Genomic DNA, 26,436 nt, shown 5'->3' on the forward strand with positions numbered 1-26,436 from the left:
GGTACTCTGACCTCCAATTTGCAGTACAGTGGTACCTCGGGTTACAGATACTTTAGGTTACATATGCTTCAGGTTACAGACTCCACTAACCCAGAAATAGTACCTCGGGTTAAGAACTTTGCTTCAGGATGAGAACAGAAATCGTGCTCCGGCAGCGCGGCAACAGCAGGAGGCCCCATTAGCTAAAGTGGTGCTTTAGGTTAAGAACAGTTTCAGGTTAAGAACAGACCTCCGGAATGAATTAAGTACATAACCAGAGGTACCACTGTATTCTGCTTAATACATTAAAACATTTGTCCAGTTCACATGTCCCATTATACCATAGTTTAAAACAAAGTGGTTTAATGTGAATGAGCAGTGTCAGTGTGCATGCTGCTCAAAGGTTCCATGGCACTTCACCACACCTCCTTTGGCTGTGCTGCAGACAAAACATACTGGAGTCTGGTTTGTCATATCACCTCAACCACGTTCATTTTCGGCTTAGCACTTATGGTTTGCTAGGGGAAACAATCCACAAGCTTAGGTTCAGATAATATGACAAGGCGGACTCTAGCTTGTTTTGTCAATGGTGCAGTACTCTGGGAACATTTAGCAGCATCTATTAGCACATTAAACCATAGCTTGTTTTTAAACTGTAGTTTAAATGTGACATGTGAATTGGGCCACTGATTCCAAGGCTGGGGGTACATTGTTTTCTGAAAGTTTCACCAGTCCTGGGAATAAAATGGAACATGCTACTCCCAAGAAGTCTGTGAAAACCATTGAATGCCTTAATTAAATAGATTAATTCCCTGGCTTATAGTACAACATCTATAGACACTAACTTGTTTTTTCTTTCTTTCTTTTGCTTACATTTCAGGTCATATTTCACACTATGTGCTGACTGTCTGTACTTACAGAAAATATTTAAAAACATTTTTTTTCAAAAAAAAGTTGATTCCAGTGGAATCTGTGCTTTAGATTTTGTCTTGTGAAGTAACGCCTGAAGAAATGCCTGTACAAGCTCCACAATGGACGGATTTTCTTTCCTGCCCTATTTGCACACAAACATTCGACGAAACAATCCGGAAGCCTATCAGCCTGGGCTGTGGCCACACAGTATGCAAGATGTGCCTGAACAAGCTCCACCGGAAGGCATGCCCCTTCGACCAGACCACTATCAATACAGACATCGAGCACCTTCCTGTGAACTCAGCCTTGCTGCAGCTTGTGGGTGCTCAGGTAAGGGTATCTTAGCCTGTTCCCCCCCATCAGATTTGTTTACTGTGGAAGGAGCAAATGTATCTGTATATATAATGAAAATGTCATAATGTTGTTGCACTGCAATTCACTTGGCCACAGACAAGTGGCACTGCTGACTACAGTGTGAAGTTAGGTGTTGGATGCCCAGTTGAGTTGCAGACGGACAGCCAGAACAAGTTGTCACAGAAACCCAACAGCTGTCCTGCTCCTTTGCCTGAAATCTCCAGGCCAGCTGGTACTGCTACTGGCCACCTTCCTCCTCCTTGGACAGCTTGGCAGTCTGCTTCCGTAGGGTGCAGGGGGAGCAGTCATGAAGATAACTCGGGTGGAGCGGTGGAGATCAGGCGAAGGAGCAGTCATAATAGGTATGTGCTATCTGCACTGTGGATTCCCCTTCTCAGAGGCAGGCAAGCCCTCAAGTTTGGAGGGTGAACTCCTTCCACTTTTCCCTAGACACAGAGAGGGAGAAGGACAAAGCAGCCCAACCATGATTCCTGCACCAGGTAGAGACACCATGATTATGGGGGTGGTGGGGTCCAGGCTGGGAGTGGAACTGTTCTGCCATAGGAAGGGAAAGGGAGGGAAGCCAGCCAGCCAGCCAGCTGCCAGAAGGCTCGCAATTATACTGCCCCCTGGAGTTTGAAGGCTGTGTTTTGCAATACATTGCCAACTCAATTTGTTTTGAAATGGTTCTTATGATGTGGTCTATAAACTGGTGTTGGACGATGTATCAATACATCGCCCACCCTACCCATCAGAAGGAGCTGTGCAGGAAGAGTTGGCCCAGATGAAGTGCTGTCTAGCACTTCTGGTTTTCCATGGTGTTCCTTCTACTGAGCCAACTCTTCATCCTGCTTGGCTGCAGTGGTGGCGTGAGGTCGAAAGAGGAAGGTCTTAAGGGGTTAGGGGTTGGGGCTAGGAGGTTTGGTGAGTTGTGAAGGGTTTGCTGTGGTCTGGGGGTGCAAAGGTTGGCAGGGGTAGGAAGGATTGATAAGTGAAGCCCCCACCATTTAAAAAAAAACCATGTGCAAATAATAGACAATAGAAGTCAACAAGTATTTCAGATCATGGACTTTTAAATGTTATATTGTTCTCAAGAAGGCAGATAGAGCAACGTGCAAATCTTAACTTTGCAAAGTTATTGCTTTGTTTACAACATACAAATGATGTAGACTGCACTATTTGCCTAAAAACTTGGGTCTATGGTGCAAGTAAGTTGCCTAATTGCAACTTGAGGTAAAGTTATGTACCTGCTCAAATTCCCAGTGTTTCAAGAGAGAAGGTAGCTTCAGGCCCCTCTCCTGCCATTAATGCCCCAGTTCTGCCACACACCCCCCCCTTCTGCACCTGTTATGCAGCCTACCTTAAATCCTGCTTGCAGGAGACGGCTGGTGCTGGATAGCAAAATGTGCCGGCGGCAATTAGTTAGAGAAGCCATGATCGCTTTCCCTTCTATTGTATTGATGGATTTATTATTATTTTTACCATTCTCCAGGTTGCAAACTTGGAACCTTATGTAAATGTGATGTGTGAACCAGCTCTTAGTAACAGCCATGTTTATGTTTGTAGTAGCTTGTCCAAAATAGTAAACAGGGTTGCTTCAGACATCATTACTTTTCTTTTGTCTGATATCAAATCCTGTAATAATTGCTGGAGTTCTGAAGATTTGAGTATGGATAGGATAGATGGGAAGTTCCCACTTTCCCTTGTCATTAAATTACAGTTTATTGAAAACACTGGAGTCTGGCTACATTTTGGCTGCATCTTTAATCAAAGTAATAAGCTGTTGATCAGTGGAGGCAAAGTAATAGGCTACAGTTACTACCACTTTTGAGATTGAATATTTTTACTTAGTTTTTCATACTGAAGGGAATGCTAACATAATTTTTAAAAACTCCTCCTGATTTCAACGCCTGCTGCATTGAATCTATTTTTATAGGAAGGTGATACAGAAAGGTTGGAAATGAATAAAAAAGGAAAATATTTTCAGATATGCTAAGAAAAATAAATTGTCTTGTCATAGAAGAAAATTTGATGAATAGTTGCAAGGCAACTATTGTACTGAATGGTACAAATGTGATGAATTTGATAGGCTCACTGTAAAAGTATGTGACAGGAACTTTTGCTTTGAATTTTTTTTCAATCTGTCTTTGTATTAAAGTGATATGTGTTATTTAAAGTTAAAGGAGTTTTAGAGGTGCACTGCATTTTCCTCAGTGGGTGGGGTAGATGACTGGAACTGCTAGTCTCTTCACTTTTGTACTTTGATTGTTATCTATACACAGGTGCCAGAACAGCAGCCAATAACTCTCCGTAGTGGCGCTGAAGATACCAAGCATTATGAGGAAGCCAAGAAATGTGTGGAAGAACTAGCCTTGTACCTTAAACCACTCAGCAGTGCAAGAGGTGAATAAGTGCTCTTTCATACATTATAAGAAAACTAAAACAGTTAAGCAGCATCTATTGGTTTTTTAAAAATGCCCCCAACACTATTACATTGACTACAATGGATGAAAACCTGCAGCTGAAAACACAGTCACTTTGAGTGCCAAAGAGGTAATGTTAGAAAAGAAAAATTGCAAATAGAATTGAAACATTACCACACACAATATTTTACTAGCCAGCCTGCCCTACACAATACCTTTGTGGCACATCAGTAGCCCGAAAGGCACCAACTTGCTTTCATTTTAGCCAAGTTAACTCTGATTGCCCAAAAAAGCTCTGTCGCAGGTGACCAGCTGAGTGGCTATTTGCCAGTGCTAAGTTCAGCAATCAGATTGTTCAAAAATTCTTACTGTTATTCCTCATTTTCAAATAGCAAGAAGAAATAGCAGAAGGTGTTACTGTGGACCCTACCATAATATGCAAATTTTAATCAGTTAATTCATCAGCTAAGAGGGTCAGATGGGGCTCATCAGCCTGCGAAAGTAGCCCATCTAGGAGAATCGTTTGGGAGAAGAAAGGGCTAAGGAGTAGACTCTACACAAATCCAGAGTGAAGTCCCTAAAACAGTTGGATGGCGTCTTGTATGCCTCCTTCTGATGACTCCTGCAGCCAAGCTGCTGCCAAAAGTATTGCTTTCTTTTCCTTTGGACCACATCAGCAAGGCTGAGAGAGAAGGGTCATCTGGGCAGCCCAGGACCTCCATACACACAGCCCAGGCTTGCACCCCAGGGAAGTCACTTTGGTGCTGCTGATGCAGTGGTTTGACTCCCCGCCCCCCGTAGGTGTACTCAAGACAGACAGGAGCCAGCAACGATCAGCTAAGTCTTTATGAATTTGCATATTTGTAAAACAGTAAAACAGGGAGGACATTTCAGTGACCTGCAGAAATGTTTGACTCTTAAATAATAAATAAATTCTGCTGCCCCATCCTGTAGTTTCTTCCACTTGGTTTGACTTTCTTGCAGTTTCAATGCTATGGGGGGGGGGTCCATGTGATTTCTTGTAAGGAAAACCCCACATTTTTCCAAGTGATAAACTACTGTGTTCACAGAGTTTCCTCAACCCTCTTGCATATTCCCTGCACTCAGTCTTGTCTTTGTTAGTTGCACTGCGGAAAACCAGGGTAGGGTGGGGTGGGTGAGACAGAAATGTGGGCGAGTTCTTCATGATGGGAACAGTGCAGCTACTTTGAAGGGCAATGAAATAATATGGAGTGTGAATACACAAATTAAGTTCTTAACCCGAGGTACCACTGTAGTGCGAACATAAATTGATACGGAAATTCATTATTTGGAAATGAATGGTGAAGAAGCAAAAACAGAAAGAGGAGAGACTTCTTCATGATGGCTTAAATTGGTTCATTTCGAAGACAAGGAATTAATTTTAGGAAGAAGAAAGAAAACATGAAACATGTAAGAATATATTAAAAATGGAGGATTTTAGAAAAAAAATCTGCTGCCTGATTATCTATTAAAAACTTATTTTGCAGGCCTACTTTGTACAGTTCCAGTTCCTTTGTACTGCACACTTATCCTGAGTGACTTTTTGATGTTTTAGTTTCATGGAAGCTAGTTTACAACTGAATATTTTTTAGTTGATCACTATCTAGAAAAAAAGGGATATCTACAGAAGACATTCTATAGGCTATAACTCTCTTAAGACTGAAGTACCATTTCACTAACCTGCCAATGGACTATAAGCCTTGCATTGCCCCTGAGAAACTGAGAAATAACTTCCCTGCTTCTGCTTTTTTTTTTAAAGGTGTGGGACTGAACAGCACCACTCAGAGTGTACTCAGTCGCCCCATGCAAAGGAAACTTGTGACATTAGTCCACTGCCAGTTAGTGGAGGAAGAAGGGCGGATCAGGGCTATGCGTGCAGCACGATCTCTGGGTGAAAGAACTGTCACGGAGCTCATTCTTCAGCACCAGAACCCCCAGCAACTTTCTTCCAACCTCTGGGCTGCAGTGAGGGCCAGAGGCTGCCAGTTCCTTGGACCAGGTATGTATCACTCAAGCCATGGCATTTGGTACAGTAACAAAATTTAAGGGAATTAGTGAATTTGGTTACTTACAAATTTCAATGACTTGAACTGATCAATAAGGAAAAGTCCATTGATTTCTATGGTCTACTGTAAGTATGATTCTGATTAATATTTGATATCGCCCTAAATATCTGTTCCCTATAGTGCTGACAGTTTGAACTTCACAGATAATGGATTCAGAGAAGTGGGATGCAACCTTGGAAAATTCCATGTATTATTTAAAATATTTATATATTGACTTTCGCCAGGTTCAAGATATTTTATAGTCTCAATATTTAAACATCACTGAGCAACAATAATAAAAACATCTACAACTACCCTGCCAATTTTTAGATAACTGGTAGACTTCATTATGTGACTGGGCTTTATGCAATTGCTTAAAGGCCAGGTGAGTGCACCATCAGGCTTTTCATAGAAGGTCATTCCACAGCCCAGGGAAAACTACTGAAAACACCCTGTTCTTTATTGCAAATGACAAAATCTTCCTTGCTGAGGGAGCAGACGAGGACTTCTGATAATCTCAACCTATGAATTTATTGTTTTTGTTGTATTTATATCCTGTTTTTCATCCTGTAAGCCAAGACAGCATACACGGGTTGCCAGGTAGACTCTCTCAGGCATTGGCCAAACCCAGACCTGTTCAGCTTCGGTAGGATGGCTGTTTGTCATGTGCACTGGGATACACACATAGTTGTCTGCTTTTTCTTAACTGCTAGAGTACCCACTCACATGAAAAATATATATTTTAAGTGAATATTGCTGACATGGGATAGCTCAGCTGGTAGAGCATGAAACCCTTTATCTTAGGGTCATGGAATCAAGCCCTACGTTGGGCAAAAGATTTCTGCATTGCAGGGGGCTGGACCAGATGCCTCTTGTGCCCTCTTCCAATTCTACAGTTCTATTAATCTTTGTTACTAGATTAGGATCATGCAGGATAGATAAAAATCAATGATTTTTTTAATTTAAAAAAATGCTTTTGGAGGAAAAATCTTTCTAAAGATAGTTTTCTATTTAAGTTACATTATAGTTCAAAGGCTATTCATCAGGAAATAAAGATTTGTTTTTGATTATGTAGCATGAGGCTTTATAGGCAATGTGTAAATTTTTTGGTAAATGAATTCCATTAATCCAGTCACAATGTCATGCGCTTCCAGAGGTTTCTGTAAGATTATTTGGGGCAGTTTTTCTAACAAGAAGATACAACAGATGCTTGTTTTTGCAGTTCTCGAAAGTGTGAATTTGTGTCTGCAGAGATAACATGCCTTTTCTTCACAGGAAAAATGTTATAAAATAAACATACAGAGTTGAGGAAAAAACCTTAATCCCATTGTTCCTTTGCAAATATATATACACAAAATCAACCCCTTACCTCTTAAAAGCTAAGTTCCAAGAGGTTCAATGAATAGCTTGTTTGGAGTGGAATAGATCTGCAGAAGTAGCTAAGTGTGAAGCAGTAAAAATGAAAGCGCAACCTTGTGAGCAGAATACAGTGGTGCCTCGCAAGACGAAATTAATTCGTTCCGCAAGTCTCTTCGTCTTGCGGTTTTTTCGTCTTGCGATGCACGGTTTCCCATAGGAATGCATTGAAAATCAATTAATGCGTTCCTAGGGAAACCGCCTTCAGACCAGGTCCGGGGACAGTCTGTCCCCGGACCTCTTCTGAAGGCTGGGGGCGCGGGCTTCGCAGCAGCGCTACGAAGCCCGGCGGCTGGGGCAGGTGTTCCCGCCCCCCCACCCCGCTTCGGAGCAGCGTTCCAAAGCGGGGTGGCTGGGGCAGGTGTTCCCGCCCCCCCGCCCGGCTTCGCAGCAGCGCTACGAAGCCCGGCGGCTGGGGCAGGTGTTCCCGCCCCCCCACCCGGCTTCGCAGCAGCGTTCCGAAGCGGGGTGGCTGGGGCAGGTGTTCCCGCCCCCCCGCCCGGCTTCGCAGCAGCGCTACGAAGCCCGGCGGCTGGGGCAGGTGTTCCCGCCCCCCACCCCGCTTCGGAGCAGCGTTCCGAAGCGGGGTGGCTGGGGCAGGTGTTCCCGCCCCCCCGCCCGGCTTCGCAGCAGCGCTACGAAGCCCAGCGGCTGGGGCAGGTGTCCGGGATCTCTTTTGAAGCAAGCGGCTGCGGAGAGACGCGATCTCCCCGCAGCCGCTTGCTTCAAAAGAGGTCCGGGATCTCTTTTGAAGCAAGCGGCTGCGAAGAGACGCGATCTCCCGCAGCCGCTTGCTTCAAAAGAGGTCCGGGATCTCTTTTGAAGCAAGCGGCTGCGAAGAGACGCGATCTCCCCGCAGCCGCTTGCTTCAAAAGAGGTCCGGGATCTCTTTTGAAGCAAGCGGCTGCGGAGAGACGCGATCTCCCCGCAGCCGCTTGCTTCAAAAGAGGTCCGGGATCTCTTTTGAAGCAAGCGGCTGCGGAGAGAAGCGATCTCCCCGCAGCCGCTTGCTTCAAAAGAGGTCCGGGATCTCTTTTGAAGCAAGCGGCTGCGGAGAGAAGCGATCTCCCCGCAGCCGCTTGCTTCAAAAGAGGTCCGGGATCTCTTTTGAAGCAAGCGGCTGCGGAGAGACGCGATCTCCCCGCAGCCGCTTGCTTCAAAAGAGGTCCGGGATCTCTTTTGAAGCAAGCGGCTGCGAAGAGACGCGATCTCCCCGCAGCCGCTTGCTTCAAAAGAGGTCCGGGGGCAGCGGGAAGAGCTGCCCCCGGACCTCTTTTGAAGCAAGGGGCGGTGGGGAGAAGCGATCTCCCCGCCGCCCCTTGCTTCAAAAGAGAAGACCCGCTGTCCCCGGGGCAAGCTTCGTTTTGCGAAGCAAGCCCATAGGGAAATTCGTCTTGCGAGACAACTCGAAAACGAAAAAACCTTTCGTTTTGCGAGTTTTTCGTCTCGCGAGGCGTTCGTCTTGCGGGGTACCACTGTACTCCAAGAGTCTTAGGATCTTAGTGTAATAATTGTGCAAGTCAGTTGCATGTCTGTGTAACTCAGACTTGAGGCAAGTGCTGAAGGCACTTCAGGGCTGGCAACTTCTTCCCAATCCCACTGGGTTCCAACAACTGCACTAACACTTAACTGTACAGAATAGGAACCTGAATGTAGAAGCAAATCCAAAGGGGTGGTGTGGTGGTGGAAATAGTAACTGAGATCTGTAAGTCCTTGGCGAGACCTTGAAGTGCTTGCCAGTCAACTAATAAGAGTTCACTGCTTCCAGGCCCTTCTTCCCAGGGCTTGCCTGACATTCTCCAAACAATAAAGTCTCTACCTGGAACTTCAGTCCTGCAGCAGGAATCCCTGAAGTTCTCTGCTCCAGTCCTTGGTTCCCCTTTTCCAGCTTTCCACCAGCCTGTTTCTCCTCAGGCTGCTCTTTCTGCAAGTCTCTTCCAGCCTAGGCCTACCAACTGTATCTCTCTTCCTCCTTCCCCTCTAAAAAATGTACAGCAGAAAAGTTGTCAAAATATAAACAGTTAACTTATTAAACCTCACAATAATTTCATAATTATCTCTCTATGTATTTCTAATAGTATAACCAAATCAGTAATTTTTTATATAACTGTAAAAACTACTCTGAAAATTTATTATTCCAAAAATGAAACCTTATACCAGCAAGAATGAGTCTTTCTGTAAGAAAATGATTTAAATTAAGCCTTACTGACTAGTGATTTAAATCTATTTGATTTAAATCAAATCCACTCTGGGACCATGTGGTCTAGGTGCCAACAGTCTCATCATGCTTAATCAGCACAGCGTAGCAGCTGAGTACAGAACTGTTAACTTGTCAAAATAATGAGAAGACAGATTCAGTTTGAGCTTAGATGTGGAGTATGAAAACAAACAGTTGATTTAGATATATTTCACCATTGTTTTCCATACAACTTGCACAAAGTTCCTGCCAGCCTTCATAATATCAGACTGTAAGTTATAATACTGTAATATCTTTTGATTTGGGTACATCAAAAATGCACTGGGATTCTCAGTATTTTCAACAGTAGATCTGCCTGTACACTGGATTATTGACATTTCTAAAACCATGTGATATAGACTAAAGATTTTCTTTGAAGTGAAACTGTATATTGTTGGGATTCTACTCAAGCTGTTTGTTTGTATAGTGGGTGCCACATTTCACAGCTTGACCATAACACTGAGGTTTGTAGAACCTCTAATGCAGTTATTAAGCCTGGTGTAAGTTATGTAAAGGACGAGGGTGGCACTGTGGTCTAAACCACAGAGCCTAGGGCTTGCTGATCAGAATGTTGGCGGTTCGAATCCCTGCGATGGGGTGAGCTCTCATTGTTTGGTCCCAGCTCCTGCCCACCTAGCAGTTCGAAGGCATGTCAAGTGCAAGTAGATAAATAGGTACCACTCTGGCGGGAAGGTAAACAGTGTTTCTGTGCGCTGCTCTGGTTCACCAGAAGCGGCTTAGTCATGCTGGCCACATGACCCGGAAGCTGTCTGCAGACAAACGCCAGCTCCCTTGGCCTATAGAGTGAGATGAGCGCTGCAACCCCGGAGTCATCCGCGACTGGACCTAATGCTCAGAGGTACCTTTACCTTTAAGTTATGTAAGGCCTAAACAAAATAGAAAAGCAGTATATATCTGAAATTGCTCTTAATACCTGGCATTCTGTCATGCTACTCTTTATTTTTCAGCAATGCAAGAGGAAGCTCTCAAGTTAGTTCTTTTGGCTTTGGAAGATGGATCTGCTTTGTCTCGGAAAGTCTTGGTTCTCTTTGTGGTACAGAGGTTGGAGCCACGATTTCCTCAGGCTTCTAAAACCAGCATTGGGCATGTTGTCCAGCTTCTATACAGAGCCTCCTGTTTCAAGGTACAGAGCAAGCTGTTCTGGTTGTGGTTTCAGGGATTTTGAAGTAGATACTGGGTTGTTATTATTAGTGCAGAAAGAGTGCAGATAGAATAACCTGTAGTCAGAAAAACCTTCACATCAAGGAGCCAGTTTGAATATTACAAAGAGCTTTAGAAACAGAATCTTTAATCATGTAGTACTCAAAATGTACCAGAATATCTCTTGGCTGATCATTCGCCTGGGACATCAGGCCCAAGATCCACTTTTAGAAACTCAAATATATAAGCTAGGCACCCAAAGGCCCCTTAAACCTGAGTCACCATCACCACAACATAATATGTATTTGCCAGGGGGTTGGACATGATGACCCTCGGGGTCCCTTTCAGTTCTAGGATTCTATTATCTCAACTACATTGCTTGATTGGAGTTTGCTCTTACAGTGATTCACTTGTCCCAGTACGCAAGAACTGTGGTCTGTGAGCTCCATTTGGGAGGCCTGTGGAAAGGTTGCTGTAGTGTCAAGTTTATTTGTACTCAGCCCTGCACTTACTTTCCTTGATGGGATGATGGAGGACTAAGATGTCCATGATTCATGCAGCAGTGTAGAAGGACAACATGCACATCTTTTGCCACACACAAGTCAGTTGACTCGATGGAGATGTCATTCGCTACCTGGTGCCCAGAAATCTCCATGTGGTTATAATTGGACCCACCCAGGTAGCAAAATGTGCCTGGTGCCCAGGGAATTTCAGACACTGCCTTGAAGAGGCTCTTTCCATGTCAGAGATAGAAAAGAGTCTGAAATTAAGCTGTTAAACTAGGTCACAGGAAAAGCAGGCATGTTCTCACCACCTTTTCCAAGACCCCTAATATGAGGAAATTTTGCCGAATTTCATTAGATTGGTCTTCTCACTTTAATTCTAAAACTTCCAATGCCATTTGCAGGAGTTGCAGTTCAGACTGATGAGCTGCAGCAAGGCTTAACTGAGCACTAGAGCTCTGAAACCAGTACTGTATGATGTTCAGATCACAATTTGAGCTGCCAATACATCGCATCAGCTCCGCTTGCCTGCAGACAGCAAAGGCACAGGCAGTCAGAGCCAGAGAAGGTTAAGGGCGAGTGCCTTCTCAAGTTCCATCTACATTCCTTCCTGTCCCTTTGAGGAGCCCCTCTGACTTGCGTGAGCCTGAGTCCCCCAGCAGAGCAGTTGAATAAAGCCCCAATGCCCCTCTGCCTGACATGAACCAGAGTGGTATTGGGCCTTGTTTAGGAGGGCTAGGCGATGTATCTCAGCTGCTGCTTCCTCCCTAAGGTGATGGTGGTGGGAGAGAAGCAGCCAAGATACATTCCAGACATTGTGATATATAAGTATAATTGTGGTATTTAGCTGCTGATACATCACAATGTTTAAAACCAGATATTGCGCAGCCCTACTGAGTACCGTATTTTTCGCTCTATAACACACACCTGACCATAACACGCACATCGTTTTTAGAGGAGGAAAACAAGGGAAAAAACATTCTGAATGAAACAGTGGATGTATCATTTTTGTGCTTCATGCTGTGGCCACAGACATGTGATCTGATGGTGAATTTGGGGTGACCCAATGCAAAAATCCTGAGAATCCCTGTGGATCCATGCTTTGTAACCACGTTTTTGCACCATTGCAGCCCCAGGCAACAGTGGGTGCGTGATTTTTGGGGGGCAGGCTGTAGCCATGGACATGCTATGTGATCTGATGGTGAATTTGGGGTGACCCAATGCAAAGATCCTGAGGATCCATGTGGATCCATGCTTTTTAACCACATTTTAAGTGGGGAGGGAAGGAAAAACACAAAACGGACAAGGAGCACGAGAGGGGTGTGCAGAGAAGCAGCTGGCTAAGAATGCAGGAGAGGGGTATAACGGGAGGGAGGAAAAGAAGGCAAAAGTTTTCCCTCACCTACCCACCCAAGCCAGCCAGCCAGCTCTCTCTCTCTCTCTGTCTCTCTCCCTCCCTCCTGCATGTTTTCAGCAGCACCAGAGCACAGAGACGACACTCTGCTTTCCCCTCTGCTTGCCTGGAGGGGAGGGGCTTTCCCTGCTCTTTGTTCCGTTTGAGCAAACACATCAAGGAAGCAGAGGAGGGTGGGCAGTAAGACCCTGAGGCAGAATGCAGGAAAGCAGCCGCTTCCTCTTTTCAGGTTTCCCTTCTCCGAGACCTGCGATTTGATTTTTGCCTGATTTTTTTTTTTTTTTTTTTTTTTTGCCATTTGGCTCCAGTGACCACACATTCGCTCAATAACACGCACAGACATTTCCCCTTCCTTTTTAGGAGAAAAAATCTGCGTGTTATAGAGGGAAAAATATGGTACTTGATTTGCTCTTTTAGAAATGTCAGCTGTTTGAGTAGACAATCAAGTTTAGCTTCTAGGGTCTGCAGCACCACTGACTTGTTGGATGCCAATGCCGATCTGATCTTATCCAGGTACACATCGGAATCCTTAGTTTCGTCAATGACATTAGTCAATTTTGCACTCTTTTGAGATTGGATCCCTCCCCACACCATGTCTCTGCTGCCTCATATGATAGGTCTGAATAGCCTGCTTCAAATTCAGCCTGATATCTTTTTTGGCCAGTTACTTTTAGGTCCTCTCAGTCCTTGCAGCATGAGCTTTACAGTCACCCTTTACAATATTTGCCCTCTGGTTCTTGAAGCCTTGTTCTTAAAGCAGCCATTAGGCTTCATGATACATTCCACTCCACGGCTGCCAAAAGGTGTTGAACTAGAGAAGCCCATGGTATCAAGCAGATTCATTTGATCAAAAGCAAAGTTAAAAGTACAGAGCTTGGTTTCTTATGGTACAGCACTCTTCATTAAAATCAGAACACTCAAATTGTCTCCTTTAGTAACTCTAATCTTATATTTCTAGTCACTTAAGCACAGAGTTTCTCAAAGCTTCTCAACCTGCCCCCTTCCTCTACCTTCCTCTACCCACCCTACATCAATCATCTGTGTCCCAAGGACAGTGTGGAAATTGTTGCCTGCAGTAGTTGGCATAACAATTTACTGTATTTTTCCGTCTAAGACCCCCATGTATAAGACATAGGGGGCCTATTTTGGGGGTTTCCGATTTAAGAAAATGGGGGGAGATGTATCCATGTGTAAGATGCTCCCAAAGTTTTGACATTATTTTTAAGGGAAAAAACCTAGTCTTACACATGGAAAAATACGGTAATATGAGCCAGAGTGTGTTGGTCAAGTCAAAGGCATAGTAAAGGTGCTTTTAGTAAGAACACCTATTTCCCCTTCCACTCTTTTCTTTCTTGGCTTTCATTCTGCAATTTCATGTACTGCATTTCATGAGAAAATCCAATATCCCTTTAGTTTTGGAGGCAACCGAGCACTGCTACCTTCTCTGAAGAAAAGAAACTGAATAGTTCTTTGTTCCAGCTGCACTTTGTCAAGTTTTTGCTTTAAAGAGACACAGAAAAGAGTTCTCCTTGGAGAGAATTAACACTCCTTGAACAACTTCTCACCTTTAGTTACAGTGAATCACTCATAGAATCCTAGGCTTCACAACTGCTCTGAAGAATGTTCTGTGCCTTTGGAGAGGGAGAGGAATCCCACCTCATAGAGAATCTAGGCTCGTTTTAGTAATGATAATCTAATCTTTCTACATAGATATTTTATTTTGTTGCTAAATCTATTAAGAATTAGTGTATTATTTAATACACAATTGTCTCAGCTTTTCATCTGATCATCGGAGGGGGTACCCCTCCCCCATACAAACTGGAAGAATTATTCTTGAGCGATAGTACTTCCTTTCATAAATCTTTATAAGCAGCTAATACTTTTGGGCCAGGGAACTGAGCTGAGAAACTGTTCCCTTATTTGGTTAAGTTGGGTATTGTCACCTTACCTAATCCAGATGGATTTTTTTCTTCCAGGTGACTAAACGAGATGAGGATTCCTCCCTGATGCAGTTAAAGGAGGAGTTCCGAACCTATGAAGCTCTGAGACGAGAACACGATTCCCAGATTGTGCAAATTGCTATGGAGGCTGGTTTGCGCATTGCCCCAGATCAGTGGTCTTCATTGCTTTATGGAGACCAGTCCCACAAATCCCACATGCAGTCAATTATTGACAAGGTACATTCTCTTCAAATCATTCCACTTCCTTTAATTTTCTCCTATGTTTTTATTGCTGATATTAGTTGTAAGTGGGGCTCCTCGGTTCTTCTTCCCCCCATGTCCCACTTGCTATCAAGAGTCTCCTATGGCATACCGTGCTTCTCAGGTACTCTCAATGTCAAGGACAAGCCCAAGCCTTCCTCGTGAGCGTGAAGCAGAAAAGTAGCTGGGAGATTGTCTCAGGAATGTGCTGTGCTTTGTGGAGCCAGTTCCATTTTCACTTCTGTAAGAACTGTCCTCTTAAACAGGATTTAATATCGCTGAGCCTTGATGCATTGTATATTGGTATATACAATTAATGAACATGCAGGCTGTATTACTGGAGAGGGCCTAAGCTGTGACTGACCACTAGGAATGGCAAGAAATCTTGAATTCTAGAGTAAATGCATCTCTGTTGAAAAAATGGTTTCACATCAAGGCACACATCTTGAGTGCTGGTGAGACAAGAAATTTAAAAATGTATCTTTTAGGTTTGATTTACTGAAGATGGTCTCTAGGAGTACAGAAAGCAGTTCTAATTATGTACGTATATATATTAAGTTGCAGACCCCAGCCTCTTTTGCACAGAGTGTTCAGGAACTAACTATCGCTCTCCAGAGGACTGGTGACCCAGCCAATCTGAACCGGCTTCGACCCCATCTAGAACTCCTTGCAAATATTGATCCCAGCCCAGGTAACTATTTAAAAAGTGGTTTATATTCATGTTCACTTTAGCAGAAGAGGCTTTGCGTATCTTTCAATCAAAGCGATACATGTCAGTGTCAGAAGCACAAGTGAACAGAGTACTCTCTTGTTTCCTTATTAACAAAAAAGGCTGTTTCTCTTGAAATGCTCTAGTCTCCTTTATATTCTAATGGCAGACAGACTTCAGGCTAGTTTATTTTTTACTAGAACACTAAGACCCATAAACCAAAGCAGGGTGCAAAATTGTGGCTGGTGCAGAACCAAATGCAAAATGTTCATCCAGGGATGGGGCACCTTTGGTTATATAGTACAAATCTACCTTCTGCCCACCATGTGCCTAGACTTCTCAGAGTTGTGGCAATCTCAGCATTTGGGAGTTCTAAGGCATAAAAACATCCCTGTGAGTTGAGACAAAAGGAGTGGAGACCATTTTCAACCTGAGGGCTATATTCCCTTGTGGAAAACCTTCCAGGGGCTGCATCCCAGTGATGGACAAGGTCAGGGGTGAAAGTCAGCGGATGAATAGATCACCCTTTTGTATAGCAGGCTACATTCCTTCTCTGCAAAGGTTGTGTGTTACATGTATATATACATAACAAATCTCCCTTTCCTGGCAAACAAGAGGCACCAAAGTTCAGTGACACACTCCAGCCTGGGGGAAGCACTTGAAGAGTGTACAGAATAAAGATGGTGAGGGGAACGGCATAGGGAGCGTTCCAAAAACCTGGAGGGGCCACATTTGACCCCAGGCATTCCTGCTACAGGTGTGCATTCACACTACTGATCTTGCTCTGTTTATTCATAAACAATGGACATTAGCTGGGAGTAAGTCACATACATATGCTGATTGGCTTGCCCACAAAAATATATGCCACAATAAAGTTGTTTGCCTTTAAGGTATCCTATGACTTTGTTGGTTTTGTGGCAAAAGTGGCTACTCCATAAGGTCCCACAGACCTTCATGATCATAGGAAAAGGCCTTGTGACCTGAAAAACTCTGAATGGGTCAGGATCATAGGATTATTTTTCTATGAATTCATGAGATTAGGCTCAGAGTCTTGCTAAATCCTGCCCAGCCCTTTCTGTGGAGGACATGTCTGTGTATGTTTCTCTGCTTATCATTGTAGTAAGGTTATATTGCCATATTTTAGCAAAAGGAAACACATGTTAATGAGACAGTCCTTTCACTAGAAATGACTCTCTTGGGCTCTCTCAGACCTTGCTGCTTTTCCTCTAATCTCCTGCCATATTTCCCACAATTACAATATTTTTTCTGGGGGGTGTCTCTCTGGGGGTTCAAATGCTCTCAAGCATTCCTATTTGAATAACTTTATTCCTTACTGACAGGCAGGAAATGTTTGCTGCTGCTGCTGCTGCTGCTGCTGCTGCTGCTGCTGCTGCTGCTGCTGCCTAAATCTGGCAAATCAGTGTTGAATTTCCATAGACATTTCCTTCGTCTTGCCTGTCAGATTTATTCTTCCTTCAGAACTAAAATTTTGCATGTTTTAAATTTTTTGATGCTTGCTATGATTCGGACCCTGTTTCTACAGGATTTCTCATTTTCCAGAGATAAATTAATTTGTTCTTACAAACACTGTAGATGCCCCACCACCCACCTGGGAGCAGCTTGAGAATGGACTTGTCGCTGTGCGGACTGTGGTACACGGGCTGGTTGATTACATCCAAAATCACAGCAAGAAAGGAGCAGACCAGCAGCAGGTACTGTATTGTGTGGCACTTCTTGTAGTCTGAAGGCACACTTTGTCATAGTAGACCTTGCCAAATCAAAAAAGAACAAAAGGAAATGCTTCCCCTAGTATATGTAAAATAAAAAAGGTGGATCAGTTGTCAATATCCACTTGTCTCTGTTGGAGCAACAAAATAGAAGAATGTTTTAATTTCATGCCTGGAGTTCTCAGAAGGCAGTACTCTAGGAAAACGAAGCTTTTGTAAAAATTGGGGTGTTGCTCTAGTCCTTCCCTGCCACCTCCAGCAAAATCAGCAAAGATTATATGAGTCACATTGGGGATACATTGCACACATGAGGCTGAGGACAGATAGTAGTCTTTCAGAGACTTGCAGGTTGCAGGATTAAGCCATCATTGTCTGTGGCACACATTTTGGTTTCTGGGTGGAAGTTTTGCAGGTTTTTGAAGCACTGGCAGAATTTGACCACAGATCATAGCAGTACAGAAAAAATAAATGTGTTCAACAACATGCAGCATTTTCACATTGACCATATCAAATCACATTGTTCCATGAGTTGACTTCCCACCATCACCTCCAGTGTTTTTGCTCAAACCCTTTTTACTTCATTATATCTTTATCTGTCATAAAATAATCCTCTATTTCATTTATTTTATAATTTTTCTTCCGCTGCTTTATATCTCGAATCCTGCCTGTGATTCCATTTGACTATGATGCTTTTTCAAATAGGCTATGAACGGCCTCCATTCTTCTATTAAAAGCTCATCATTTTAATCTCTTTATTTTTTCTGTCCATTATTGACATTTCTGTATAGTCCATTACTATCCAAAGTCAATCCTCCTTTGTTGAAACTTTCTCTTCTTTCCATTTCTGTGCATATAATATTCTAGCAGCTGTTGTCACATACATAAATAATTTGGTCATCTTCTTTGGAACATCTGTCACTATTATCCCTATAAGAAAAGTTTCTGGTCTTTTTGGAATAGCCCATTTAAACATTTTCTTCATTTCATTATATAATTTCCCAAAAGGCTTTAGCTTTGTTTTTTTACATGTCCACCATATATGGAAGAATGAGCCTTATATCTCTTTGCATTTCCAGCATTTATTTGACACATTTTTATACATCTTGGCCAGTTTATTTGGTGTACATAATAATAGTATTACCTGTACATAATAATAGTTTTCTCTTAGTGTATAACAAGGAGTGAATTTCATATCCTTTTCCCATAGGAAGCCGTATCACTATTGTGACCTAAGTCCATTGTATCATCTTTAGTATCCCATTCTAATAACATTTTATACATTTTAGAAATCAGTCTTTCATTACTCTCAAGCAACCCCAGTTTGAGATCAGATCTTTGTTCCTTAAAACCATTTAACACATTCTTCTTAAATAGCTTGTTTATTTGGTACTGAAACCAAGCCAATACCAAGTCTTGAATTTCTTCCAGTTTTTCAAGTTTATACCCACTTTCAGTATAACTTAATATTCTCTATAAGTCCCCCAATTCTTCTTCATGTTTATTTGTTTTTGGGCACAAGCTTCTATAGGGGATAACCACAGTGGTGCTTTTCTTTCAAGTAGATTTTTATATAGTACTTGAAGACATATAGCCCTTCAAATTAAACTTCTCCTTATGGAGTAATTTTGAAAGTCTTTATGTACCTTTTTTTCCCCTACCCCAGATATGCATATCGCCCATATCGTCTACCATATCCTTCCAGATCCAGCAATCTAGTATTTTTTCCAATATTATCCATTCCTTTATCCATGTCAAACATGCTGCATCATAATATAATTTTAAATTTGGAAGTGAGCCCCCTCTTTCCCCCTTTTCTTCCTAACCTAACATTGTAAGAAAAAAAATAAAGAAAAAGATTTGGAAGTGAGAATCTACCTTTTTCTTTAGTATCTGTTAATATTTTAAATGTAATACTTGGTTTCTTGCCTTGCCAAATGAACTTAGCTCTTTTTGCAATTTAAAGCATCCAAATATTACATATTAGCACTTCTGCTTGGGACAGCATTTCTAACTATTATCTAACATTAACTGAAAAGGTACTGAATGAAAGTCTAATGTACTTTGCTATAAGGTGTTCTGGAACCCATATCTATCAAAGCAGTGGAAATGTGGAAATAGTGGAATCCAGCAAGAAACATGGAACTGTTACATCTGAAAATTCATAGCCATTCCAAAGCATTTGAACTCTAATAAATCATAACTCGTTCGGACATAGAACCAAAGAACCATGCAATTAGTTCCGTGTACCCTGGGCAACTTTGGACTTACCTCCCCTTGCTGCATGACAAAGCTCTTCTGAAACAGAGGCATTTTAAAATCAGATTGCGATAATAGCATGGAGGTCAGCTGTACCAAGACTAGAAATCCTGCTAGGCATATAGCCCACATCCTCAGGCATATCCAAATTAGATTTATTTGATCCTAGTTGGGATCCCAAAATCCAGAAGATGTCATAACATTTTGTGCATATTGATCGTTTTGTCCAATTATTAAGGTGGGAGGAAGAACTACATATTCTGTGGGTTTCACAGATTATGAGTGCCCAGTAACTATTTTTTAACGTGATTTAAGGGAAACATCGGAAATTGGAGTTTGAAGATTTTCATTAAGCTTTTTAATTGTAGAAAGAAAATCAAAGCTACTCATTGGAAAGTGTTTTCTTTTTTTAAAAAAAGTTCTAAGCGTACCTAGAACGCAGAATGGTAGAGGAATGATGGCCATTAATTACATTAAAATTTGAGAGAGGTAGCAAGTATTAAATAAATGTTATAGGTACTTAGGCTTTTTCTAACTTATTGGAACAAGAAGTGTTTTCTCTTATGCTATGTACAGTATAGCTCACTACTGTGTAATACTTCTTTTGTGTTACTTGTCTTTAATTTCTATGATAATTTGTGTATGAGTAATACCATATTTTTCGCACCATAGGGCGCACCGGACCATAGGGCGCACCCAGTTTTTTTTTGGGGGGAAATAAAGGGGGGGAAATTATTTTTCCCCCCCCCCAGGCGCGGGGCTGGGGCGGGCGAAGCTCGAGCTTCCCCCGACCCCAGCCCCCAAACAGGCAGCTCTCCGCAAGCAGCGGGAGCGCTCCCGCTGCTTGCGGAGAGGTCCGCGAAGCCTGGACGCGCTGAGCTCAGCGCGCCCAGGCTTCGGCATGCAGGCACCTCTCCGCAAGCAGCGGGAGCGTTCCCGCTGCTTGCGGAGAGGTCCGCGAAGCCTGGACGCGCTGAGCTCAGCGCGCCCAGGCTTCGGCATGCAGGCACCTCTCCGCAAGCAGCGGGAGCGTTCCCGCTGCTTGCGGAGAGGTCCGCGAAGCCTGGACGCGCTGAGCTCAGCGCGCCCAGGCTTCGGCATGCAGGCAACTCTCCGCAAGCAGCGGGAGCGTTCCCGCTGCTTGCGGAGAGGTCCGCGAAGCCTGGACGCTCCCAGTCACCAGTCTAGCTGCCGCATTCTGGATTAGTTGTAGTTTCCGGGTCACCTTCAAAGGTAGCCCCACGTAGAGCGCATTGCAGTAGTCCAAGCGAGAGATAACCAGAGCATGCACCACTCTGGCGAGACAGTCTGTAGGCAGGTAGGGTCTCATCCTGCGTACCAGATGGAGCTGGTACATAGCTGCCCTGGATACAGATTTGACCTGTGCCTCCATGGACAGCTGTGAGTCCAAAATGACTCCTAATAATAGTTAATTATTATTTTTTAAAAACGTATAAACTGTTTTTCACCTCCGGAGAGGTTTGATATCGTGACTGAATCATATAGCTGATGGGGATGTAGAAGGAGAAGAACATACCAGGCAGGTTAGATGTGAAATATTTTTTAAAAACCACTGAAATATTTAGCAGTACTTTTGCGTTTGTGTAGTACTTTGCAACTTTTGCACCATGAATGGAGAAAAAATGAGATCCGCATTAAAACAGTAGAATTTATGACAGAAAAGCAACTTAAAAGTGGAACTCTTTATTGGAATTCCAACCCAGGAATTGCTACATCATTGGGAAAAGGATTATCTACTAATGGTTCCATACCTAATATTGTCAAGGTGCTGACAGTGTTCGAAACTCCCATTGTCCCAGGCGCATTTTGCGACAGGGAATTCCGTAAGTGTGAGCAAGTTTCTGTGCCCTGGGCACAATACTGCACCTAAGATTTCAGATGGAAACTGCAGAGTGGAAGGAAAAGAGGACCTTTTTCCGCTTCCCCACTTCTAGATACTCTCTGAAGACTGGAGAAGAGACCCTCCTGAGAATATTAGGGGGGTGGGCAGGGGAAGGACTAGACCATGTGAAAAATGAACATAAGATTTTAGCTGCAGTTCATTCATTTTCAGCTTTGTATTCTTGTTATAAAAAAGCATGCCTAGACATTCTGTTGTTGTGCCCACAACCTAGGTTTCAGGTGCCATTTAGCTCCTAGCTTTCGTATCTCAGTTTCTAACACTGGGTGTTGAATAACGAGGGGGTGGATTAATAAAGAGGTGGGTGGAATAAAGAGGTGGGTGGATTCCATTGATTAAATCTGCTATCACAGCACATGCAGCACAACCTAGTGCATGCTTACTTGGAAATAAGTTGCATATGCCAGTGTTCACTGGCGTTTAGGATTGCAACCTTAATAGTGAATCCCACTTCTATCAGTTCTCTAACAAAGCTTTCTTTCTGGAGATCTATCTACACAGTTTTTATTTTATTTTATTTTTATTCTGGATTTATTTTGAAGCATTATTTTCAGAATAATTGTAGACTTTGAGAATTTTGGTTTCAGTTTCCTTATTTTTCCCATTTGATCTAGCCTCCTCAACACAGCAAATATAAGACATATATGTGCCGAGACATGAAGCAGAGAGGAGGTTGCCCCCGTGGGGCCAGCTGCACCTTTGCACACTCACAGGAAGAACTAGAAAAGTAAGATTCCATGTCTTATTCTACTTCTGATTGTGAACTTATCAGATTGTGCAAACAGAGCTGGAGAGTATCCAGTTTAGAATGGATAATTGATTAGGGCTGAAGGTATAAATGTTTCAGATCATCTGCATGGGCAAGACATGGCAATCTACAATGATAAAATAAAATGGTGGTGAAAGAATTAAATTCTTGAGCTAGTCAATATATTTATACCAACTAACAAGGCTTCTGCAGGGGTAAGCCCTGTCTTCCTAACTTTCTAGTATCTTGTCCAATATGCCCCTAGATAGTCTGCTGTTGCCATACTAGTGTGTGGGTTTTATTGCCAAATTGAAATTATGCCCTGATTTAGACAGAGAAATGAGATGGAGACAGACAGTAAGATTTGTGTGCTACAGGCTGTTAAAGAGGACAGGACTGAGTGAAAATACGAGTTACGTATTCACTATCCCAGCAACTGACTAAAACACCTTGTGACATTTTATAAGCAGCAAGCAGCCATGTTTCCTGCATGGTGCCTAGTGTGTGCTGACCTCATTGCACCAATAAGGTTTGGCATAGCAGGCATTCCAGCTGCAGTAGTCGTGCCTGAATTATAGTTTGCGCTCTAGCATTTGAGTAGGAAAAGAAAAATAACTGTTCAACTTGAGCTGTAACTCATCCTTTTTCTATAATTCCTCACGTGTTTCTCCTGAAGATTTCGTAAGATGAACAAACGTCTGGTCCCTCGAAGACCCCTGAGTGCCTCCTTAGGCCAGCTGAATGAAGTGGGCCTATCGGCAGCAGCTATCCTCTCAGACGAAGGGAGTATGGACTTGCCCAACAGAAAACCCTCTGCCTTGCCAAATGGGATTGTTTCAACAGGCAGCGCAGTTACACAACTCATCTCTCGCGGAACCGACTCCAGTTATGATTCAGCCTTGAAGCCCGGGAAAATTGACCATCTTAGCAGCAGTGCCCCTGGGTCACCTCCTGACTTGTACGTTTACCTTTTTATGGTGTTCATATAAACTGTCCACATAAATTGGATGCACAGACATGACTTTTGCATTCAGGTCGCATCTGTATCTGGACTGCATTACCATCACACACACATTCAAATATAGGTGTCAGTACTTCCATTCAAAGGGACCTCACAAAGCGCATAGTTAAACTATGGCATTTGCTCTCACAAGATGTAGTGATGGCCACAAACGTGGTTGGCTCTGAAAGGGATTCAGGCAAATTCATGCGGGACAAAGCTAACCATGACTACTAGCCGTGATGGCTGTGCATAGTCTCTTGCATTGGATGCTGCATGCCAATGAATACCAGCTGCTGGGAATCACAAGGGGGGAGAGTGCTTGCTTTCCACGGGCACCTGATAAGAACAGGTTTCTTGACTAAGTGGGTCTTTTGTCTAATCCAGCAGGGCTCTCTTTAGGTTTCTCTAAGCTGGATTGCCGCAGCTGCTGGAACCTTAGCTGGACTCCCTTAATATCAGCTGGCAGCAGTGATGCTTCCACCTTCCATCTTCTGCTACCTCTTGCATATGCTTGGTTGCTGAGAAGACAATGTACAAATCAATGTAGGCGCCAAAGCAGCAATATTCGGTGGGATTCATCCCAGGTTTGTAGCTGCTCTAATGTTGTGGTGGATCTCTTTTAGGCTGGAATCCGTTCCCAAGAGTTCTCTATCTGCCTTACCAGTGAACTCTCACCCAGTGGCCCCCCGAGGACCTGCAGACCTGCCTCCAATATCTGTTGGGAAGCAACTCCAAATGGTGCCACGGGGCTCCCAGTTGTATCCAGCTCCACAAACAGATGTGTTTTACCCAGATCCTCGGGGAGCAGGTCCACCATTTGAATCTCCACCTTACCAATCAGGTAACAATGCCACCTGGGTAAAATTTGGGCCTGGGGCAAAGGTTTGCATATTATTTATTTATTTGCCCTAGATGAAGGATGGGGTGCTAGATACTGTGATATATTAGACTACAATCCTGGCCCCACTTACCTGTGAGTAAGCCCTGACCTACACATTTTTCAGAGGATGCTTTGTAACTAGGAGAGCTAGATACCTTCTTTTTGTTAAACTAAAACTGAAATTATCATGAATCCACATTTGTAAGTGATCCTAGGTTGTTGAGGTTCACACATTCAGAATTGCAAGGGATGACCAGCCCTCCTTATAATCTCAACAACCCATCACTACTTGGCCTTCTGGCTAAGATCTAGTGTATAAGCACAACCACTTCACTATTTAAGAAGACCAAGTAAGTTGTGTTTTTACAAATTTTATGGAAAATTTTAAGTGAATTTCACAATTTTTGCAGATAGGGAAATGAAAGCACCGTATTTTTCCTTCTATATGACACACTTTTTCCCTCCTAGAAAGTAAGGGGAAATGTGTGTGCGTCTTATGGAGTGAATGCAGGCTGCCCAGCTATTCCTGAAGCCAGAACAGCAAGAGGGATTGCTGCGCAGCAATCCTTCTTGCTGTTCTGGCTTAGGGATAGCCGCGTGAAGCCTCTTCAACAACATTTGATTCAGAATATTTTTTTTCTTGTTTTCCTTCTCTATAAACTAGGTGCGTCTTATGGTCGGGTGCGTCTTATAGAGCAAAAAATACGGTGCCTTATTTTATTTCATCAAGCCAGAAGAGAGCTGTCTGGCTAGACGTAGCAACTTTCAGAGTTGAAAACTGCTGCCACCAAATGGAAGCATTCACACTTGCAGATGGTAGTTCACAAGTTTCTTTGCGTGTCAGCCATATATTTAGAAATAGGTACCACTCCCAAGAATTAACCCATTTCTTGAAAACATAGTGAAAGGTGACAATCCTATGATACAAAGTTGCTCACCTTCTCCAGGTTCTTTTATCTCATCCCACTAGTTTTCATGACAATCTAATCCTTTTGAAGCTGTTTTCCTATGTGCGTGTGGCAAACAACAACTTCACCAATCCCTTTTTCCTGCGGGATCTCAACACAAAATATTTCCAATGTTTTTTAAAAAGGATATATTCCATTCTAGCCCTCTCAGCATTGTTGCCATTATTGCCTATGCAACCCCCTTGTCATCATCTGGCTTCTTAGGGCAGGGTCTTCCTGGAGACTCCTGCTCCTGGTAGTGTCTAAGGGAGCCACACACTCCCAAGCAGGGTGAGTAGATGAGCAATTGTCCCGTTAGCATCACTGCTGAGAGGACTCTTTCAGAGACACCTCTCTAAATTGCCCATAGTTATAGAGGCTCCTTGAGAGGCTTCCACGTGTTTTCCTCATGGTAATTTATAAAACACCATTGGCCAAAAGCTAAGACAAGTGATGATCTATTGTTATAATGAAAAGTGTTTCCAAGCTCTTTCCAAACAGCTGTAACTTGGTAAAAGTGGATTAACATCTTCAAACACAAAGTGAAAAGGAGATTTAAAGTGACAACTTATTGCCACTTCCGTTCTCTGACGCAGTTGAAAGAGTGAATTGCCTTAAAGCACTTTTCCAAAATTTTATTTTGTGTATTTAGGTGTGTATTATCCTGCAGCTCAGCCTTCGCAGTGTATGTCTCGATTTGTCCGACCTCCACCGTCTGTTCCTGAACCAGGCCCTCCTTATTTAGAACATTACCCACCATACCTCCAGGACCGCATGGTGAATTCTCAGTACAGTGCGCAGCCCCAACAGTATCCTCCTATGGGACAACCCATGTACCCTCCACATTATGACAGCCGGCGCATGTACCCCCCTCCCCAGCCGTACCAGAGGGAAGAAATCATCAGAGGAAGCCCTGTGCCCATCGAAATTCCTCCACCAGCTGTGTCACCATATGTACCTGAAACAAGAGACAGATATCCACAGATGGAAGGCTACTATCCAGTTGGTCCACATCTGAATCAGATCAGACCTTCATATCACAGGGTACGAGTTCTATATGTCACTTCTTGTTTGTTTGTCTTGTCTGTCTGTCTGTGGGGGAGCTTGGCATTTTAGTCTATGAAATGCTATAGAGTCTTCATTCCTGCAGCAGCTCTATGAAATCCCATTTTACACAAGGGATAAGTAGAAAGTTGGGCTTGATTAGGGCCACTGAGTAAGTTCATGACCAAGTACAGTGGTGCCCCGCAAGACGAATGCCTCGCAAGACGAAAAACCCGCAAGACGAAAGGGTTTTTCGGTTTTTGCGACGCTTCGCTAGACGATTTTCCCTATGGGCTTGCATCGCAAGACGAAAGCCCATAGGGAAATCTCGGGGACCTTTTTTTAAATGCTGGCGGTGGGGAGCAAAGCCTTCCCCCCCCTCCGGACTTCAGAAGAGGTCCAGGAAGGCCGGCGGGGGCGAAAGGCTTTGCTCCCCACCGCCAGCATTTTAAAAGCGGTCCGGGATAGCAGGGAAGCGCTTCCCGCTATCCCGGACGGCTTTTGAAGGCAGGCAGGGGGGGCAAAGACTTTTGCCC

At 43.4% G+C, this 26,436-nt stretch overlaps 1 protein-coding gene across 6 annotated transcripts in view; it reads left to right on the forward strand.

Annotated features, from left to right (window-relative positions):
- The first annotated feature begins 872 nt into the window (after positions 1–872).
- The window catches only part of RC3H1 (ring finger and CCCH-type domains 1), a 54,678-nt gene continuing 29,114 nt past the window's right edge, over positions 873–26,436 (forward strand). For 4 of the 6 annotated variants that reach the window (XM_081915048.1, XM_081915049.1, XM_081915050.1 and 1 more), the window contains exons 1-11: positions 873–1,221; positions 3,528–3,648; positions 5,449–5,688; positions 10,355–10,530; positions 14,441–14,641; positions 15,224–15,356; positions 16,968–17,086; positions 21,893–22,005; positions 22,703–22,984; positions 23,653–23,870; positions 25,509–25,900. In XM_081915048.1, the coding sequence (XP_081771174.1) occupies positions 991–1,221; positions 3,528–3,648; positions 5,449–5,688; positions 10,355–10,530; positions 14,441–14,641; positions 15,224–15,356; positions 16,968–17,086; positions 21,893–22,005; positions 22,703–22,984; positions 23,653–23,870; positions 25,509–25,900 (2,226 nt within the window). In that variant the 5' untranslated portion in view covers positions 873–990. The remainder of the gene's footprint in view (positions 1,222–3,527; positions 3,649–5,448; positions 5,689–10,354; positions 10,531–14,440; positions 14,642–15,223; positions 15,357–16,967; positions 17,087–21,892; positions 22,006–22,702; positions 22,985–23,652; positions 23,871–25,508; positions 25,901–26,436) is intronic. The other 2 variants (XM_081915046.1, XM_081915047.1) reach the window with 1 other exon arrangement.

Source organism: Podarcis melisellensis (genome assembly GCF_964234715.1).
Source record: "Podarcis melisellensis genome assembly, chromosome: 6".
NCBI lineage: Eukaryota > Metazoa > Chordata > Lepidosauria > Squamata > Lacertidae > Podarcis > Podarcis melisellensis.